At 41.7% G+C, this 20,489-nt stretch overlaps 2 protein-coding genes across 6 annotated transcripts in view; one reads left to right on the forward strand and one right to left on the reverse strand.

Moving 5' to 3' along the window:
- Positions 1 to 4,610: 4,610 nt before the first annotated feature.
- PEG10 (paternally expressed 10) lies at positions 4,611 to 17,567 on the reverse strand. The gene is given in 3 exon segments (XM_010979661.3): positions 4,611 to 9,770; positions 9,773 to 10,974; positions 17,339 to 17,567. Coding segments are annotated over 3 exon segments (2,379 nt in total). The 5' UTR covers positions 17,344 to 17,567; the 3' UTR covers positions 4,611 to 8,598.
- A 169-nt stretch (positions 17,568 to 17,736) lies between these two features.
- SGCE (sarcoglycan epsilon) overlaps positions 17,737 to 20,489 on the forward strand; it is a 64,688-nt gene continuing 61,935 nt past the window's right edge. For 2 of the 5 annotated variants that reach the window (XM_064487563.1, XM_031454917.2), the window contains exon 1: positions 17,739 to 17,959. In XM_064487563.1, coding sequence (XP_064343633.1) covers positions 17,851 to 17,959 — 109 coding nt within the window. In that variant the 5' untranslated portion in view covers positions 17,739 to 17,850. Of the gene's footprint in view, positions 17,960 to 20,489 lie in introns of all 5 variants that reach the window. The other 3 variants (XM_031454919.2, XM_064487562.1, XM_010979662.3) reach the window with 3 other exon arrangements.

The following is a 20,489-nucleotide window of genomic DNA, read 5'->3' on the forward strand; positions in this document are numbered from 1 at the left end:
AAGTAACTTCAGTATCCACCAACAGATGAATGGATAAAGATGTGAGATAGATAGATAGATAGATAGATAGATAGATAGATAGATAGATAGATAGATAGATAGATAGATAATGGAATATTACTCAGCCGTTAAAAGGAACGAAATTTTGCCATTTGCAACAACATGGGTGGAGGGTATTGTGCTAAGTGAAATATAAGTCATACAGAGAAAGACAAATACTGTATAATGTCACTTATATGTGGGCTCTAGAAAGTAAAGCAATCTAGTGAATGTAACAAAAAAGAGAAATACAGATATAGAAAACAAACTAGTGGTTACCAGTTGGGAGAGAAGGGTAGGGGAGTAAGAGTTACAAGCTACTATGTATAAAATAAATAAGCTACAAGGATATATGGTACAACACAGAGAATACAGCCAATATTTTATAAAAACCATAAATGGAATATAATCTTTAAAAATTGTGAATCACTATGTTGTACACCTGAAATTTTTATATTGTATACCAAATATACCTCAATAATAAAAAAGTCATGTAAAGTACCAGTAAGCCATTTTTTCCCATCCTTAAACTCTGTGGAAAGTTTTTGTTTTAAATCAAATTTTAAGATTTTATATTTATACCTGTTAAATATCAGTTTCTTAAGTTTAACCCATTGTTTACAGACTACTACCCAAAGGATAACACCTGAATTTCATTTACTTGAACAATATTTTTTACTGACTTTCCAAAACTGTAAGCCGTAAAAGGGCAGTGATCTTATTCCACAAAAATACACATCTAAAGCACAAAAAACAGTGCTTGACAGTATGCATTCAATAAAAATTTGTAAAATTGATAAATTACGGGCAAGGTACTATGACTGTAGATATGCAGATAGCTTTTGCTATTAAGATCAATATTTTGTATAGGAAAAAATCAATTAGTATGTAATGCAATAATTATATAACATTATGGCATATGCTAGGAAAATATGTATGGTTGGTATATGTTCATTCTCAAGTAGGTTCAAAAGAGGAGAGAGGTTATCAGTGAACACTCTCCCAACCCCAACATTGATTTCGGTGACATTTAGCACCCAGTAACAAGGCTTAAGCCTGGTCCTCAGGATTGGGCATTTTCTTAGTGTTGGACTGAAACAAAATTGGTAATTTGATATACCAATTTTGTTGTCTTAACACTAGTAAAATGCCATCACTGCACTTGTGATTAATCTTAAGGACTGTAGGCAGTGATGAAACTTGGGACGGTACTCAGGTGACTCAAGGTTACAGAAATGAACAATACATAGTTTTGAAGTCAATTTAGGCTTAAGAAGGTAGGATGCTGTGCTTTTTATTACACTTATTCTGACATGAGGTTCATGTAAATGAGATTTCAAAAACATTGAAAACTCTTAGAAAAAATGTTTTTATTATTTTTTTAAAAGAATTTTATCTATAATGAATTTTCATAAGGAGGGCTGTTTCTGGGTATATCTTCCTTCTAGTTCTTTCTTGGTTTATGACAACTGCAGAGAAGAACCAGCCAATGATAAAAAGTTATATAACTGATAATTAATTTTAATTTGGTGACTTTCTTATTTAAGGACTATAAGGCTAAATATAAAAGAGTAAATAATGGTCTTCCAGAGTAATTAATGATCCTTATTTTTCTGGGTCAAAATGTTACTCTGTAAATTACCTTAAGTTTCCAGGATATATATATGTCATCTATCTCTAGGAATTATTTGGGAATAGAATTAGGCAGGTTTATTGTGTGCTAAAAGGGTTTCTTGGAAGGTTAATTTGAAAGGAAAGAGTCCTCTAGCCTCCCTTTCTCTTATTGATCCTTTCTAATTCTCATTTAAACACTAATAAAAACAAACACTTGAGAAATGTACTGTATTCTGCAAAAAATATCAAATGCCAAAAATTAAGAAAGATTCATCTGCACTAGATGATTAAATTTACCTGGTCACAAATAACTTGGGTAACTACAGTGGGTAAGAAAGTTGGGGTACCCTGGCTGGAGAATCCTTGGGTATTCATCCTTTAATTGCATTAGGTATCTCAGTGCAAGGTCTGTGCTCAGCATTGTGTTCCTCAAACCTAGCCTAGAATCTGGCACATTAAAAGAAATCAGTAATTACTGGATATTTATTTATTTATTCAATATTTATTTGGGTATTGAGTATTTATTTATTTTAATATTTATTATTTATCCATCTAGATTCTATGTATATTCAAAGATGCCAGAACACACACATTTATTTTCTTATTTATTGTCTATCTAGATTTCTGTGTGTGTGTGTGTGTGTGTGTGTGTGTGTGTGTGTGTGTGTGTGTGTGTATAAAGAACCCAGAAAATGGGTAAAGGGTAGGGGTTGGGTATTTAATTTCTCCAGGAAAATATTAGATGCTTGGATAATAAGTTAGTCATCACATATTTTATAGGTGTGTATCAAATATTTACTTATTATGTTGTGTAGTTCTTCATGAATTCAAAACCAGTGGTCTTAGTTAGATTGCTATTATTATTCTATGAATAATTTTGTTTACCCTCTCTTACCATTAAGCCTTTTTGTAACTCTCTATCTGGAATTCCTTAGTGTATGTTTTGAGGTATAGATTTAAAGCAATTCTTCTCCATTCTAATATTTAATTGCTTTTATATGTTTTTATACTGTGTGTATTTTCCCATTGTTGTGTTGCATATTTTGTGTTGCTGATAGAATTTATTCAAAAAGATAACTCAGAGTTCCAATCAGCATAAAATAGGCCTTTATCAATTGATTGACCAATGAAGGTACATTTATGTTTTAAGTTAAAATAGTGTGGTTCTCATTTTAAACAATTGTTTTGATTAACGACCGGCCTCAACTACATTGAATAAGAGGGATTCTTTACACAATTTCTGCAACTACAAATAGACCTTGTTGATAGCTCTCTGGGAAGCCACTTTTGTAAAACTGGTATTAGTTTCAACAAATAGTGCCATTGCTGTGTGAAATTAGTTTAATGTTCTGGATTAGCTCTGTGACGCAGTGGCATACTCTAATTTAATGCAGTCTTGAGGGGCAGCAACTTTTTTGTTTTCCTTAAGTTTTGTTTAATTATGCGGTTTATAAAGAGAGGTGGGGGTCAGAAAGGGAGGAGTCTAGGTGTAACAGAACAGAGACTTACAGGGTATGTCAATTTCCTTTCAAAGTGGTTTCATTAATAGCTTTATCACCATATTGTTTAAATTATAAGTAACCCTCTTCACCCCCAGCAGACCCTGGATTGTGTCCCACTACCAATTTCACCAGTTCCACCCACCACCTGGCACACTGTGGAAGCCTGTAAATTCTGGGCTGGATGGGCAACCATTCCATATAGCCTGCTTCTAAGGGGAGAGGTTTTAGGCTGTGTTTTTCCATCATTAGCCCAGATCTTTCCATTTAGTCATTGCCTCCCAAGTATAATTCCCAATAAACCACTGTGTTTATGTCATCACCATGTCACACGAACCCAGCAACCATTTGAAACTGGCGTATCAAGAGTTCCTTTTTCAGGTTTTCTTTTTCTAAGGTGGGGTGGGGGTGGGAAGCTGGCAATCTTTTTTCTTTCAGTTTTTTTTTGAGAAATAATTGACATACATATGTTTAAGGTGTGCAGCGTAATGTTTTGACTTACATATATTGTGAAATGATTACTACTCTAAGTTTAGATCAGGCTTTCTATACGCAGCCTATCATTCTACAACTCCAATGTTTATTATGTTTTGAAATTTGGTGTCTCATGAACCTCATTTGTCGCTTTTCTTTAGATGACTCACAATCACTATGATACTGTTTTAGTGTTAATTGGTATTAAAAACATCTGTATGCTCATTTCCCTGAACATCATATCTGACTACATTTTATGTATCTTCTTTTATCCTCACTGGCGTTTTAATTTTCTATTAATAAATCTCAAGTATTCCAAGTAAAATTGATACAAAAAATAAAATGTTATATTTTATTTCAATAGAATCTCTTTATTGTGTGGCTTTAATTTATATGTTAAAGTTTTGCATCTTATTATGTTACACCTATAGTCACTAATTGTGTGACTTATTTTATGTTAAAAGTCTTGTAGCTTAAGAAGTTTTTTGTTATGTCCAGAGTCGCTATTAATTGTGTGGCTTTACTTCACATGTTAAAGCTTGTAGTTTAAAAAGATTTTTATATTATGCCCAGAGTCACTATTAATTGTGTGGCTTTATTGATATGTTAAAAGTTTTTACAGCAGGAATGATTTCATTGACTTCCTGAAGTATTCTGGGTAAATAATGGATACTGGGTTGCTTGACTGATGTATTCATTTTACCACCCCCACCACTTCCCAAATTACCCCTACCCTTCCCACCCCACTCCCTCTTCCCACCCCCAACCCTCCTCACTGTCCCATTCCCCACCCCCCGATGGCCCCTCCTCACTGTCCCGCCCCCTCCACGGTCCCCTCCTCACTCCTCTATTTTTCTTTACCCTCCTTTCTCCCCCTTCTCCAACCTCCCCCATTCCTGCTTCCCCTTCTCTCCTCCCCAACCCTGTCCACTCCCTCACCATGTTCCACTAATGCCCGTGAACACTGAAATGATCAAGACACAGTTTGCACTTAACCACTAAATCTTTATTAATTGAATTCTTATTATAACATCAATACAATATTAGTAAATAGAGAGAAATACAGAGTAAAGAGAATAAAGCAATGGGGAAGGGTGGGGAGGTAGGGCAGGGGTAGGTAGGAGGTGTAGAGTTAGGGAGAAGAGGCATGGGTAAGGAAGAGGGCTACTGACAGGGGCGTAAGCAACAGTTCTTATCCATCACTTTCCTGTAACTCCCATGAATCTTTACCATCCATCATTATCAATTTCACTCCAGCAACAATTTCTCAAAGGGCATCAATCTATCCTAACTCTCTAAAGACTTTGCTTACAATCTCAATCCCTGGAGTTAACACCCAGGGCAAAGATCCTCTATTAAATTATTTATCCAATCATCTTTGAACTTTCTCCCACTAGGGTTCTATCCAGGTCCAACAGCCCTAAAAAAGACTGATCTCCCTGCAGTTCCCTCCGAGTTTATTTGAAATCATTAGGGGTAGCAATCATGGGGTAAAGGATCACAAGTAAGTACACATGTCCACTTATAAAGATACCTAGTACATAGTATCATGCTTTTTAACTAATCCCACCCACTTAAGATTACTTAAGTCCCTCCCATTCTAAAATACTTATGATTATGATATATATCCCCAATTACTTAAACTGATTACAGAAAGAAATAAAAACAATGCAATTTTCCACAGACCAATTCAATAGCATTCTACAATCTGAAACAACAAAGAACTTTCCATCCCAACAGATGTGCATTCTTTAGATGAAAATGTCGTGTGGTTCCCTTCAGCCACTTCATCTCTGTACATGGTCCTTCCTTCATTTCTGCCCAGGTCTTTCCCGCAGTGTTCTCTGTTGCCAATCTTGGAATTCTGTCTGATGTTAGATGTCTGTGGTAGATGACAACTGGATCAATTCAGGAGTCCAAGAGGTACCTGCAAACTTAAACAGAAATCCAGACTGCACTATGTAGATGTGCCCCTCCTATTTTGTGTACCTGCAAGTTCACTGTGCTAGCTCACATGATTTAATCCAACTTATTCTCCATTTTCCAGTATCTAATACAAATACCTCATTGCTCAAACTGAATTGACCCTTCAGAAATGTATGTAAACTGCCTCCGTTTCAACAGCCTAGCATGGTGACCTTAGCTAGTTCTCTCTAAGTCTGCCTAACAATGGGAGCTTATATCTTCTTCACTGATTTTTTTAAACACTGAAAATTCAGGCCAAAAGTCAATCAATTTTGCCAATTTGTTTTAAAAGGCAGACTACTGATTTTGCTTAATAATTTTGATGTTGTGGTTTATATGTCTTGTTTTGATTTTGCTCCCTTTCCACCTTCTTTAGAGATTTAATTCCTTTGCTTTTCCCTTTCTTATGAATAAAGGCATTTTGTCGGAAAATGCCAAAAAAATTTAAACTATTCAATTCAAATTGATCAACAGCAACAAAATAAATCGAGTGAAAGGAAACTTAATAAAATTCTGATACCATAGAATAAATTTGAGATTACTTATCCTTAACACCTACACTTATAGATAGTATATATAGCTATAGAGCATAGCACACACTGCCAAAGTTTTTCACAAGCTTTACAAAACAGCCAAAAGTGTGTCAGGGACTTCATCCATGAGTTGTTAACCCACACCACCATACTCCCTTGATGATTGTTGTTGTTGGCTCACATCTCCAGACTTCCACTTGCAGTGATGGCAAATGTTCGTGTGCACATGCCGGGGCTGCAAACAATAGCCCATTTCTAGGCCCTTTGCAGCTTGAAGATCAATTGACAACTGTAAATTTGACACAAAACAACTGGAATTCAAATGTATGGAGGATGGGTTGGTATCTGAGGTAAACTGAAGTTAACGCTTCAAAAAGTCCAAAAGCACAAATGCACCATTTAAAAAGTAATTACTCAAACACATGAGTGACTGTCAAGCTTTCTGATTCCATTGAAAGAAAAAAAAAAAAAAAAAGTAAAAGTTGTTTTGGATTAAGTAGCCAATCAGGTATCTTCTCTGAATTTGTGTATCATTTTGTGTGATTTTTAAAGGCCCAATTAGAAAACAATTAGATGATATTAAAATAGAGGTTTGAAGATGAACAGGATGAACTATTATACAAATACTCCAGTTCTGAGGAGCCTCTCATTCACAGTGTTTTAAGAGAAGTTCACAGTAAGAAATATTTTACACTACGTTACCTATCAATTTTAATTAGTTTAACAATAAGAATTGGATAGTACTTTGTTATTCAATGGAAATAATTTCTGAAAGCAGAGTCACCACTTTAAAACACTGTTAAAGAACACTATCAATCTACAGCTAAAACTTTTAAGTGTTTAAACATGCAAGAATAGGGGTGGGTGATAATGAATATGTGAAAGATGATGTTGATGAAAAGTGAAACTTCACCATTAGACTCCTCTTCATGACAGGCAATTTGAAATATATACCACGTTGTTTTCTACTGCTCAAACTGTTTTGGCAATTGGGGGCTGTGTGTTGAAACAAATGCCCCAAGAAGCCTGCCTCTTTCTTCTTGCATGGCAGCAAAATGGAGTCTCGGCAACCAGGCAGGAAGGATGACACAAATCCTGCAGCAGGGTTAATGGCAGTAGTAAACAGAAAGAGAGAGGTTAGACAAAGAGTTCAAGGTATTAGCAAGGGACCAGGCTAAAGGAAGTCAGGCAGTCCCAGGTTAGCACAAAGCGTCTAGGAGACATCAGTTGATGTCACCAAATTGAAGACAACTCTTTTGTGTTGTCTGTTGCTTTGAGTTGCTTTCTGAGGCCTTCCATTCATTGGCAGCTTGTTACCAGCTCCATCCCCTACCGGGTGCTAAAATTATTTCCCCTCCCTAAGCATCCTAGTGCTACAATCTAGTGAGGGGACTGATGATGAAATGCCCAGATGCATATGGAGGCAGAGACATGGACAGATGCTCCCAAGACTTCAGGTCATGCTCTTCCAGCCAATTAACAAAGCTTGTAAAAATTCTGAAGTTCCAGGACAAGTTGATAACATTAACTCAGAGTCTCTTTTTTTAAGAGTTGGGTATGGGATTTAGGAGTCCTTTTGACTTGCTACTTGTTAGCCCTCATACATGACTGAGAGGTGATCACACTTCACAAACATCTAACACACCTGGAACCATCAAAGTCTCTGGTTACCAGGATTAACGTTGTGTGGAAGCCATTGCTGGCATGATGATGGTAAGGTGTTGTGACAGCCAGAGTTATTGGGTACATGTGATTTGCACCAGGATGTGAAGGCACACTCAACATGCAAATGTCCATCTGAGAGCACTTCCTTCTGAGGCCTGAGGTGTTTCTGTTGCAGGGGTTTTGCCTGCTCCTGGGAGAACTGGTCGAGTTGCTGCTCCTTGAACCATCAAAGTGTGGAGTCTGAAGATGGTGAAGTTTCAAAAGGTGCAGCAAAAAAGATCACGGAAGCCATTTCATACTGCACCATTAATTCTGGCTTCCTTAATAAGGCCTCGGTCCTCTAGTGATGTAAAGAGTACCGAAACTACAGGAAAAGTCATGTCCTCCTCCTCCTTGTCTCCCCCTCCATAAAGAAAACAGCATTTCCTGTGTTTGCATCAGCTTCTCTGTAAATGTTAAACGAGGACTTTGGCAGTCTTTAATTCAGATGGTGACAGTACTTTCAGCAGGTAAAACCCAGGCTTCCAGGGTTTGCTGGGAAGTAAACTTACTACGAATTCTAATTAGATTGGCAGTTAATTTGTTGGTAAATATTTTGTCACTCCCACCAAACAGTGGAGGTCCCTTGGTGCTTTAAGATGTGTGCCAGTCCAGGGCGGCCCTGACCTTCTGTAACCATTTCAGAGAAAACCTGTGCCTCAGGTTGGTCTGAAGGTGCAGTAGCTCAATTTAGCACACAGTCACTGATTGAGAAGCTGAACAGGAGTACATTTTGAGGGCAGAGATCCTGAAGGATGACTGGTATTTATTTACAGGGTGCTGTAAGAGGGCGGCGGTGGCGGCGGTGGCGGCGGCGGAGGTGGCTGCGGTGGCGGATACTGAGGCACCGGAGGCTGGCGGTACCAATGTGGATTCCAGGTGATCATCACGGGGACATAGAGCGATCGTCCATGTCCATCTCGCCCCACAGGGTACCAGGCGAATCCTACTGGGTAGGTTGGGTACGTGGCATACGCAGGGTAGGTCGGATATCCTGGTATTTGAGGTACATACTCAGTGTACGTCGCCAGGTGAGCTTGGTCTTCTAAATTTGGAATAGAGAGTCGAGGGTACTGATTCTGGATGGTGAAATTGTTGGGAGCTCGGCAGTCGTAAGAAACTTGCAGTTTCCATCCCCTTTTCACTTGGAGAACTTGGGCTCCGTTTGGTGCGATTGTTGGAGTAATCAGCCCATCTTTTACGTTTCTGGCCACAAAATCTCGCAGAGCTGCCATCTCTGATTCTGACAGTGAATACACGTGTCCGCTGGGAATACTGTGTGCTCCAGGGATCATTTCTATGTTCGGGTCAACCAGGCGGTGGTCTGGGTAGACGTTTTCATCTACTGGAGTGTACACATTCTGGACGTAGTAATACCTCACTGGTTGGTAAACTCTGTATCCTTCTACTGGGTAATAGAATGAAGGTTGTGCTGGTGGTGGGAGCGGTGGTGGTATTGGAGAATACATCCGGCAGTGGTATCGGCAATATTCGGAATCGAAGACGATCGATCGGGTGCTCCACGTGATATTGGGATCGTGTGTGCTCAGCCAACGCACCCCAAGGACGATGGGGAAGAATGGAGACTGAGTCACATCAAATGACAGCACTTCACGGTGATCTCCCAAGTCGACTATCAGGTCGTGTGTTTCATGGACAACTGGTCCCGATGCTATGGGACGTCCATCGATCGCTTCTACAAGTATTGGCCAGTCCTTGACTCGCAGAGGAATGCCATTCTGGGCAACGTATTCGTGATCAATGAAGTTGCCAGAAGCACCAGAATCGATCATAGCTCGGACGAACAGGGTGTGTCTGCCCGGAAGATGAATCTGGAGCATCACTTGCAAGTGTGGAGATGAAGCATCATCTTGTGGGGACCTTATTAATTCCGGCCCGGTCGCTGAAGGTCCCTCTACAGCGGGGCCGGGGAGTTTCCCGCCGGCGAAGCCTTCGAGGCCTTGGCAGGACAGTTGTCGGCGTAGTGACCTCCATTCCCACAGTAGAGGCACAGGTTCAGCTTTCTGCGTCTTTCTTTTTCTTCCTGGGTCAGGCGCATGCGGGCACCTCCCACGGGCTCGGTAGGATCTACCTGGTGGTGGCTGCTGACATGAGGCATCACCAGTGCACGTGGCGGAGAGCGCGGCTTGCGGGCGGCAGCTGCCCTGGCCAGCCTTCTCTCGATGTGGATGCACTGGCCGATCAGGGCGGGCAGTGACTTGGCAACTTCAAGGCGTGACAGCTCCGCCTGAATGTGGTCGCTGAGGCCCTCGTGGTACTGGTCAATCAGTGCCGGCTCGTTCCAATCCAGGTCCTGTGCAATCATCTGGAAAGCGTTGGAGTAGTCGATGACTGACCCCATGCCTTGGCGCAGACGTCTGATCTTGCGTTTGGCAGCCTCGCGCCGCTGAGGGTCTTCAAAGACATGCTTCATTTCAGTCATGAAGGCTGGGTAGTTGTGCATCAGGTAGTGGGATCGCTCAAGCTTGGCGGAGGCCCAGCGGGCAGCACGGCCGGTCATCATGCTTGTCACAAAGCAGACACGGACGCGATCAACTGAGAAATCTCTGGTGCTCTTTTCCATGAAGAGCTGGCACTGGGACATGAAAGGAACCAGCATGTCTGGGTTGCCGTCAAACTTCTCGGGAAGGTCATCTGGGCACTCTTCCTCGATCGGAGTGGCTGGGGCAGCAGCGGCTGCAGCACCACAGAGCTCAATGTCGTCTTCCTCGTCCTCGGGGGCGGGCTCCACTTGCTCACGGAGGGAGGTGTTCTCCTCTGTGAGTTTCTGCACCTGGTTCTGCAGGTTGTTGTTCTCCTCAGACTGCTTCATGACCTTTTCTCTGAGGTTGTTGATCTCTTCAGAGAGATCGTCCCGTCTTCGTTCTGCCAGGTTGGGGATGTACTGGCCCCTTTGGCCGCTGCAGGAGGCGGCGGAGGAGGTGGAGGAGGAGGAGGAGGAGGAGGAGGAGGAGGGACCGTTGGGGGGAGGAGGAGGAGGAGGAGGTGGGCAGTCGGGCCCCAGGGTGAGATTTGGGGTGGGAGGAGACCTCCCAGGTGTAGCTTCACTCCTGTGGGGATGGAGGCCTGGATCTTGGCCTCCTCTTCCACCCTTTCGGCGTTTGGTTTTCAGAAGCTTTTTGTTTCTGTAAATAATAGAAGCATAAATTCAACATATACATTCAAAGCAGCACAATATAAAGAAGATTTTAGCATTTAAAATATCTATTAAAGTACCTTAAATACATGAGTATTTAAAGTATCTCTTTGCTTTACTTGCTTACATCGGTAGTTAATAAACAGACAAAAACCCTGCAAAAAAAGAAATCAGTTAATCAATGAGGACAACAGATAATGAAAAGCACCCTACTTTTTCTTGTCCAAATGTCCTTTTCATCCTCAAGAATCACCTGTTCATTATGATTCAACAATACACCACTGTATCAATAGCACAATTACTTTTACTGGCTAATAAAAAAAGTGGAAACACTCCAAACAAGAAGTTTTATATCCAGAGAGCAAAGCAAGAAACTTTCAGGACAAAGACTGACACCAGAAAAGTTACACAAAATGAAGCCAAAATTGTAACTGTTATTAGAGAAGTTACCTGAAAACACCTACTGTTTCAGCCAATAGAGAACCAAGAAAAAGAAGAGAGGAATTAAAATCACGATGCCTGTATTCATCAACCCTGGGGGATGGGGCACTCTGGCCAGCCCTAATCCACATCTAGAAAGAAAGTAACTGGTTATGAGAACAAACAAGCACCACCACAAAATCCACAGGACTGTCTAAATTACTTTTTTCCTTTGGGACAGAAATGGCACTAGGCAGCAGCGTGTGTTTATCAGTTTCCTTTCTTATTATACAGTCAATTAACAGATGTTCGTTGATGCCTCCTAGGAGTAGTAGGGCTGAAAAATGGGGCATTCATTCAAAGAAGCCCAATAATAGCACACCTCAAACTTAAGGGTAAGGATTTAATTAAATAATGCAGGTAAAGCACATAGTGAATATTCAATAACTGTTAGCTAATATTAATAAAGTCACTGATAAAAAAACAAACTTTAACTTTGTGTGTAAAGAGGCTGAGATTAAAATAGGGAGGGGCTGCAACTATGGCAACCTGGATATGTACCTCCCACCAAAAGATACTAATTTAAAAAACAACAACAAAAACACTGTTTGTCAAACAAATCCAGGGCCTCATTAGACTTCCAGGTCACCAGTTTGCAATCCCTGGTTTTTAAGCAAGATTTGTCAGCATAGCCCCACCCCAAAGTTTGTGATTTAAAGTGGGATAGGGCTTCATGCTTAGGGGGTGGGTAGATGTATGTGCGTGGGTAGGGGAGATTAATTGTCCTAATTATGGGTATGGTAACAATAAATCACACATACAGTAACAGCACACATTGCCTGTATACTTCCTGAAAATAAGGTTAAATGGATTTAGAGTACTTATTTTAACATTTCAATAATTTTTTTAAATGGACCTTAAATTCTCATATTTGGAAAACTCTAGGAAAAGGCCAAAAAGTTTAAAAACTTAATATATAAAGCAGGCAGACTGCCTATTCACTACATTTTAATTTGGCAGTCCTGGCCACCTGTTCTTCTCTGATCCATCAAGGCAAAAATGGACACCAAATTAATTACATAAAATAAAACCACAAAGATAAACATGTATTATTCAGAGAAGTTTGGTGAAAAATAGCTAATATTTCAACCAACAGGGTACAAGGTAGGGAAAAAGGTGATGATAATCAAACATGATGCCTGGCTGTGGAGAAATATCCCTTCCTCCTTCTTTCCTAAGGCCTCTCCTAATTCTTTAGGCCCTCCCCTTTGCCAACCCTGCCACCCACTGCCATTTTCCCTATGCCCTGCAGTGTTGGTACGGCCTCTCCAAGGAGTTGCTAGATAGCAGAGTCCTTGAGGAACAGAATCACTGTGCCGTTTTAATAGTTTTAAACTGTTACCTAATTACTTTAATAACTTAGGCTACAAAAACAATTAACAGTTGATATTTAAGATAAGATATTCACGTTTAGAAGAAATTATAAGGTGTAATTAACACATCATAACCTGTGACATTCAGTTTCATTTCCAACTGCCTGAAGACAACTGTACTGGTGACACTCAGATTATGAGGTTACAAAATAATGCAACTTTTATTTATTAAATTAAGAGTTTTAATGTCCCATAGAAAAGCAACTAATAAGCACACAGGTGACTCAGGTGCCACTTCTGTCATCAAGACATTAATTAATACTTTCAAAACTTAGAGACAAGATTTCTGAAAAGGCATTCACAGCATGGTCTGGCGTAGCCTGACCCAGGTCAGGAAGGTTAACAGCCTACATGTCAGTCACAGTCACTGGGGTGGGCTTTACTGAGGCCCAGGTCTGATGGTTTTAACATCTGCAAAACACAATGATAGGACAGAAATAACAGTACATTAGGAAATCAGCAAACAGTCACTGTATTGTTTATGGAAACAAGAAATCAATAAGAGTTTAAAATTTAAATGCTGTTGGTAGAAAGGAAGATAATATAGAGGTGAGAAGGTTGGAAACAGGACAATAGTGAGGGGCAGCAACTATTTAACATGGGGATGCATTCCCCCCTGCCCAAACATTGAATTCTTGTAAAAATTTTTTAATCCAGTGCTGGTCTAACAAATTAATGGCCTTATTTGGCCTGCAAGGTCAACAGTTTGAAGCTCCTAACTTATATCAATATCAGGCCTAAAGCTCCCATCCCTGGGGTTTGTAATTTTGGGGTAGGACCCTAAGCCCTAAAAGAGATAACTGCCCAGAGCAGAGAAATTTAACACTAAAAGTGAAAGGGTAGTGGGCAGGCAAATTAACAGTGTAAGTTTACAAATGTTTAAACAGCAACTGGAGCACCAATTAACATGGGAACAGGAACACTGTGACTTGATTTGAATTACAGGACTATGGCTCCTTAAACGCCCCCCTTAGTAGGGGCTGGATTAGGGAGGTGAGGTCAAGAGGCCCCATTCCTAAAACCTGAAAGGACATACAGCTTAAAGCTAAGCAACTTGGGACAGATGCCATCTTTACATATGAAAAAGAGTTCAGTATTATTGTATTTAAGAATTAAATACATTTGATTCAACCTTTGACTCTTCACAATGACTTCTGAAAATTTCTATTTCCCTGACCCCCAAACATAGCAAAGTAAAATAGTAGCCAAAAACTGCCACACATTAAACAGCCCATTAGGAAATCGCACTTCATTAAACAATGCTTAATTGTTTTACATTTGCAAATATCCACATTTCTTTGAGAACTATGAATGCTATTTGTGAAATGCAAATTTTATTAATGTGCACATTCTTTTCTTACCATTGTTTTGAACCTTTTTAAAATGCAGACATATAACTTCCAAAGAGAAGGGGGGGTCAGGGGGACATGGTGCATAAAAGGGGCCTGGGGACTTACTGAAAGCTGTAATTATGATAAGCACATGATACCATAGTTTGTATACTTGTTGGGGCAGGGGGGGGCGTGTTGGTGGAGTGTGACAGATTTTTTGGAGCCAATGTTTCCAAACCCCCCTGTAACGAAGTCCTGGCTCATGGTTTATAATATATGGAACCAGGTTTTATAATTTCTTCATATAGTTAGAAACAAACATCTGACTGTCAGTAAATTTGTTTTATGTATATATTTTTAAATGCCAGCTAAAACCCTCAGTCTGTATTTTGCAATGTAGCCATTTTGTTACATTACACAAATTTTAAATATGACAATTATGGACCATTAAAAAATCCTCCTGCCCCAAATTTAAATAATTAGCTTTTGCTTTTTAGTTTATAAAAAAAGTTAATTATCTGGAATATTTTGAATTAATTTAGTTGTTTTAAATTATAATTAAAGCTAAATTATTGGAGTTTAAAATACATACTTTTTTTTTTTTTAAAGATCCTGTTAAACGTGAGAGAGATAAGGCAATGTCTTGGACATCCCAGGACAGCAAAGCACCATAGGAAAGAGACAGGTGCAAAAACCCAGAAAACATCTGCAGACACCAAGGAAGACAAGGAATAAACCAACTTACTCTGGTCATTTAGCACATATTTAATGAATGCCTACCATGTGCCAGGCACAATTAATAAATATGTAGGCAAGTTAGCCAGGGCTAATCCTCTAGCGTTCCAAGAAAAAAATCCAGCTTCATAGGCATGCAGATAAACACTTCATCCTCCCTCAGAGGCCAAGCTGCAGCACCAATAAGGCCACGTAAAACTCCTATGAAACAAAGTTCAAGTTGTTCTTTATTTTGTATTCACAAAAGCATCCGATTCCAGTAGATCCCATCTCAAAGGTCCACTAGTGTGTCAAAAAAGTCTTAAATGTTAAAGTATTTATAATATTTTATTTTTCATTTGTAGTAAAAACATTTAGCTGGATTGCTCTTACAGGTGCCAGACATGTCAGTTTAGAAGCACCCTTCATAACCCCTAATAGGAGTTTAAATTACGGGATTATGTTATTTAACATATGCAGAGTGCTTAGAAAACATGCTTATTAACGTCATGTCTAATTAATATTGTTGTTAGATTAATTATTCTTATTTATTACTCTTATATTTGTTAGACACCAGTGGATAAAAAGCAAAACAGGCGCAGCAGAAACCACAGGAGGGCGGGGCTGTGCAGCCAGGCTCAGACAGTGAAGGTGCGCAGGCGCAAAGGAGGGGTACCTGATGGGAGGGGTGGGGGCTCACACTGCGCAGGCGCAAGTGGGCTCTGGGGGAGGTGGGGCCATAGGCCCCCTCAGAAGAGGCTGGTTCAGGGAGGGGCCAAGCTTAGAAGAAGCGGGGTCTGGGCAAGCCACCTCAGAGGAGGCAGGCTCAGAGAGAGGAGGTCTGGGGGGACCACCTCAGAGGAGGGGGGCTTCAGGGGGAGGAGAAGTCTGGGCGGGTGGCCTCAGAGTAGGCCGACTTAGGGGGAGGCGGGGTCTGGAGAGCTGCATCAGAGGAGGCAGGCTCAGGGGAAGGCGGGGTCTGGGGAATCACCTCAGAGGAGGCGGGCACAGGGGGAGGCGGGGACTGGGGAGGCAGCGTCTAGAAGGCGCGCTCTGGGAAGGCGCGCTCTGGGAAGGTGCGCCGCAGAGGAGGCGCGTGGAGGAGGAGGCGCACGGCCGAGGAGGCGCGCGGCCGAGGAGGCGCGCTCTGAGTAGGCGCTGGGAGGCGCTAAGCCTGCTCTGAGCAGATACTGCGGAGAAGGCACGCTAGAATGGGCGGGGCAGGTCTGAGACTGGCTGCAAGCCTCTCCCAGGATCCCCCCTCCCAAAACCCCTCCCACAGCCAGATTCATTTCATGCAACAAGAGCAATCACCCCCAGATCCAATCCTCCCCCCGCTTTCAATACTCAGCGGACCAACAGTTTCCACAAACTGTTGCTGGACGCCAATTCGCGCCACCACTACAACTACACCGCCACTTCAATTAAACGCAACTAGGCATGGCAGTCCACTCTGCCACCACCAAAAGATTCCCTTTTACACTCAAGTCAATACCTCTCCACTCCACTGCCATAGCAGGAATGGTGTGGGCAGAATGTTAAACACTAATTTTTGCCCAGGGCTCCATTTTGTCTAACAGCACCATCATGTAGAGAACAGTCCTGTAGAAAAACATAGTGGGAGCCATTCCAAAGGTGTGTTAGAGACAAAGGGTGGGGTTCCTGTAAGAGAGTAATCTTACTCATGTCTGCTTCAGCTGGTTTCTTTGTAGCGCAAAGCAGTCCAGTTACTGTACCTCTGCAGTTGCTATTACTTTGTAGTGCATTTAAGGGGTAAAATTTTCCGCAGCTCATGTACCTCTGCAGTTCCTGTGTTTTGTAGCGCGATGAAGCGCTGTTAGGAATGGTAATCATATAATTTTTGTGGCGCCAATCTTCTGCAGCTCAGATTTTGTAGCGCATTTAAAGCGCAAATCAGTCATCAGTCTGCAGCTCATATATCGCTGCAGTTCATACTGGTTTTAGCGCAATGAAGCGCCCAACAATCCCTAACGCATTTAAGTGCCCAGTCTGTAGCGCATTGAAGCGCCCATCTGTAGCGCAATGAAGCGCCCATCAGTTTGTAGTGCATTTGAAACGCCTATCTATCTGTAGCGCATCTGAAGCGCTCATCAGTTTGCGGCACATTCAAAGCGTTTATCAGTTTGTAGCGCATTGAAGCGCCAATTAGTTTGTAGCGCATATCACTTTGCAGCACGTCTGCAAATTGTAGCCCATGTCTGTCTGCAGCTCATGTTTGTCCGCAGCTCATATCTCTACAGCCCATATCTGGACTTGGGTTCTGGAAATCAAAGCCCTGAAAGCTTGGTTTCTCCATCAGTTTGGGGGTACAGCCAGTAAAGGCGTGACAAGGTGTGCGTGGAGACATTCGGGGCGCTACTCCATCTCCCGCAGCTCCCGATAAGAACCGGGAATGAACGTGATCTTAAAAAAAAAAAAAAAGAAACATCCTCACCGCATACTCACCACGCGAGGACTCCTCTGCGAAGACAGGAGGGACTGGGTCCCACACCTGTGCCAGGCGTGGGCTCCGCTGGGTGCTCGGCAGCCCGGAGTGGCTCCGGACGCGAGCCCGCTCAGCGGACCTTTCGCGAGGCTCGGTGGACCCTCTTCGCTGTTCTCCTCAGGTCGTAGTCAGGTTTCTTCGACACACACCAACCGAAGTTGAAGCGCGTGTACCCGGAGCGCGGACTAGGAGCCTTATATAGGCTGAACAGAGAAGGGGGGCGCCAAATCCCAGCGTGCTCCGCGGGTTAGGGGGGCGGAGGGGGAGCGGGGGCGGAGGGGATGGGGGGATGGGGGAGATGGGGGTGGGGGCGATGGCCACGCTACAGTGGCCCGCCGCTAGAGGGAGTACGGGATTAAGGAGGGGGTGCAGGATGCTGATGCTGAACTGGCCAAGCTGGGAGGAAAGAAGAAAGGGAGGGGAGGGGAGAATCGAGGACGGCCGGCCTAGCCAGGCCAAGAATGCAATTGCCCCGGTGGTGGGAGCTGGGAGACCCTTGTGCTTGGACGGGACAGGGTCGGGGGACACGCAAGATGAGCCCCGCGACCACTGGCACCTTCTTACTGACAGGTTAGTGGGCTGCGCGCGACGGGAGGTCCTGGGGCCAACAGGCCGCCGCCTCCCCATCCCCCGCCCGGGTTTTGGGTACCCGGGCGCATTTTCTGGGCGTCAGCCCCTCTTGCTGCGGAGTCCTCAATGCACCCCTCCTCCAGGACGCCCCGCACTCCACTTCCCGGGCTTTTGCGTCTCTTACGAGGCTTGACCCCTGGCCTTTTTCTTCCGCGCCCCCGCGGGCCCCTCCCTGCCCAGAGGCGCCGAAATTCCATCTCCAGTTTCCATTCCCACCCCCAACCCCACGCCAGCCCTGGGTGGACATCTCCCGATCCCTGCAGCAAAGAGCTGGGGGGTCTTGCCCATTTGGGTGGGGGGGCGTTATCCCGTGAGTGGGCCTCTGCGGCTCAGAGGCGAGCTGTAGGAAATGGGTGTCAGGCTGCGCCCCCCTCTACACAAACAAAATCTTTTTCTCCTTTTCTTGAATCCCATCTGGAGAGAACACAAAAATGTGTATTTGAAACGCCTAATTCTCCTCTCTTCCTAAGCGAATTTCTTAGCGGCGGAAATCTCGTTTTTCTTAGGTTTTACGGAGTAGGGAAACGGAATCATGAAATGCTAGGAGCTAAACAAGGCGTTCAAGTCAGGGTTAACCCCGGCTAGGGGCCAGAGGCGCCAAAACAGAACGGTTTGCCCCACCATGTGCACAGTTTTGAGAAAGCAAAAACAATTAAAAACAGCTGTGGATGCCTTCTATGTATCTGGCGGGCTTTGGAGGCTCCCAGCTACGGCCTTTTGGTGGTGATTACGAGGTTTACGCAGAGACCTAGCTCTCCCTTCAACGTTACATTTTTCTAAATCTTGTAGGGTGAATGAAAACATTTAGTTACCGTAACCGCACGTTTAATCCTTGAAGCGTGTTGCCGAGATTCGGTCACAAATGTTTGTGCATATTTAAACGTATGAACATACATTTTAGGTTAGAGAAAATTGCAATGAGTTATAAGACTAAAATAATGATGAGAAAGGATGCTAAAAAAAAAGTCATAGCGTGGATTTCAATTTAAGCGCCACAAAGTGTTAGGCACTGAGAAAACGGACAATCTGTTGATGATCTTAGTAAAAGAAGTTTAGGTTAAAGTGAAAAACCAATTGTCTACAGCTGAGTGAGATTCATGAAACACAGTTGGGACACATTTGTATTTGAAGGCTAAAATTGAGCATAGTTAGGTAACATTGCTACAGATTATTTTATATAGAGAGGATAAATAAGAATTTGACCCATTGTAGATGACAGGGTGGCAGGGATCGCACTTAACGCGAGCCTTTCTAGGAATAAACAAGACTGTAGCACATTTACTGAGATTCTACTTTTTGTCAGAAATAAAGTGTTGACCATTAGATACATGAAGTGCAGATTTCCAACACTGAAAGGTATTTTTCTAGGAAGTTGGGTGAACACAATATACTCTTTAGAAGTGCCTAGTGCCTTTTAATGTTTAGAATGTTCACCCTTTTCTGCAAGATAGAATAATTTCAGAATTTCTTATGTTAGCTAGAGAACTGTTCTAGTAACCGTCGGACTGTCAAATTCTTAGCATTTTTTTAAATTCAGGAAAATTACTTCATCTAGTTGTTTGTTAACTGAATGAAGTGAGATTAAGAAAACAGCATAGGTGATAGAGAAAATTCAGGCTTAAAAATCTATCCCAAGACTTAAAGTTTGAACAAGTTTGAACCTATTTGAATTTTTATTTCAAAATGTTAGCCAGGATTGGGGGCAGGGGGGAGGGACTGGAATAGCTTTAGTGTTATCTTTATCATAATAAAAGTAAAATTCCTATTCATTGTACAAAATTTAGAGGAAAAAACTCCAGAGAACTGGAAGAAAAATCGAGAAGAAAATCAAGATCACCTGTAACCTCTTCATCCTGAGATAACCCCAGTAACATTTATGAACTCTACTTTCTCTATGCATATATATGTGCCTAAATAATATATTTTTTTCATAGAGTTGCACATAATTTCTAAAAATTAAAAATGTGATCAAATTAATTTCCTCCATTATTTTCTTTCTGAGGAGCCTTAGCTATCAAAATAACATTATATTTGTAGGGTTCTTTTTAAAGGAAATAATATTAATTCCTTTTTCTAATGAAAGTTTTGAATGGACAATGTTAGTACATAAACATTTAAAACCGAAGAATTGAGAATTTCCTCTGATCTCATTATTCTAACATGCACATAGTAATCATTTAGTATATTTCCTTGCATTTTTACTCCTCTACATACATGTGAAATAATTTTTACTTTGCTTAGATTTTCCTAAGGAAAAAACATCAATAGATAAGTAGTTTTGATAGAACTTTTTAACCTAAAGCAACAAAATAGCATTAGAAATAAAAACAAAGATTCAATGTTAATGGATAAATACTTTAGATGACATTTTTGTGTTACCTAAAACAACAAAACAACATTAAAAAACCATCCCTCAAATTAACAGACTAGAATTTTAAAACACTTTTTTGACATTTAATATCATAAGTGA

The sequence above is a fragment of the Camelus dromedarius genome, chromosome 7 (assembly GCF_036321535.1).
Source record: "Camelus dromedarius isolate mCamDro1 chromosome 7, mCamDro1.pat, whole genome shotgun sequence".
Classification (NCBI taxonomy): Eukaryota; Metazoa; Chordata; class Mammalia; order Artiodactyla; family Camelidae; genus Camelus; species Camelus dromedarius.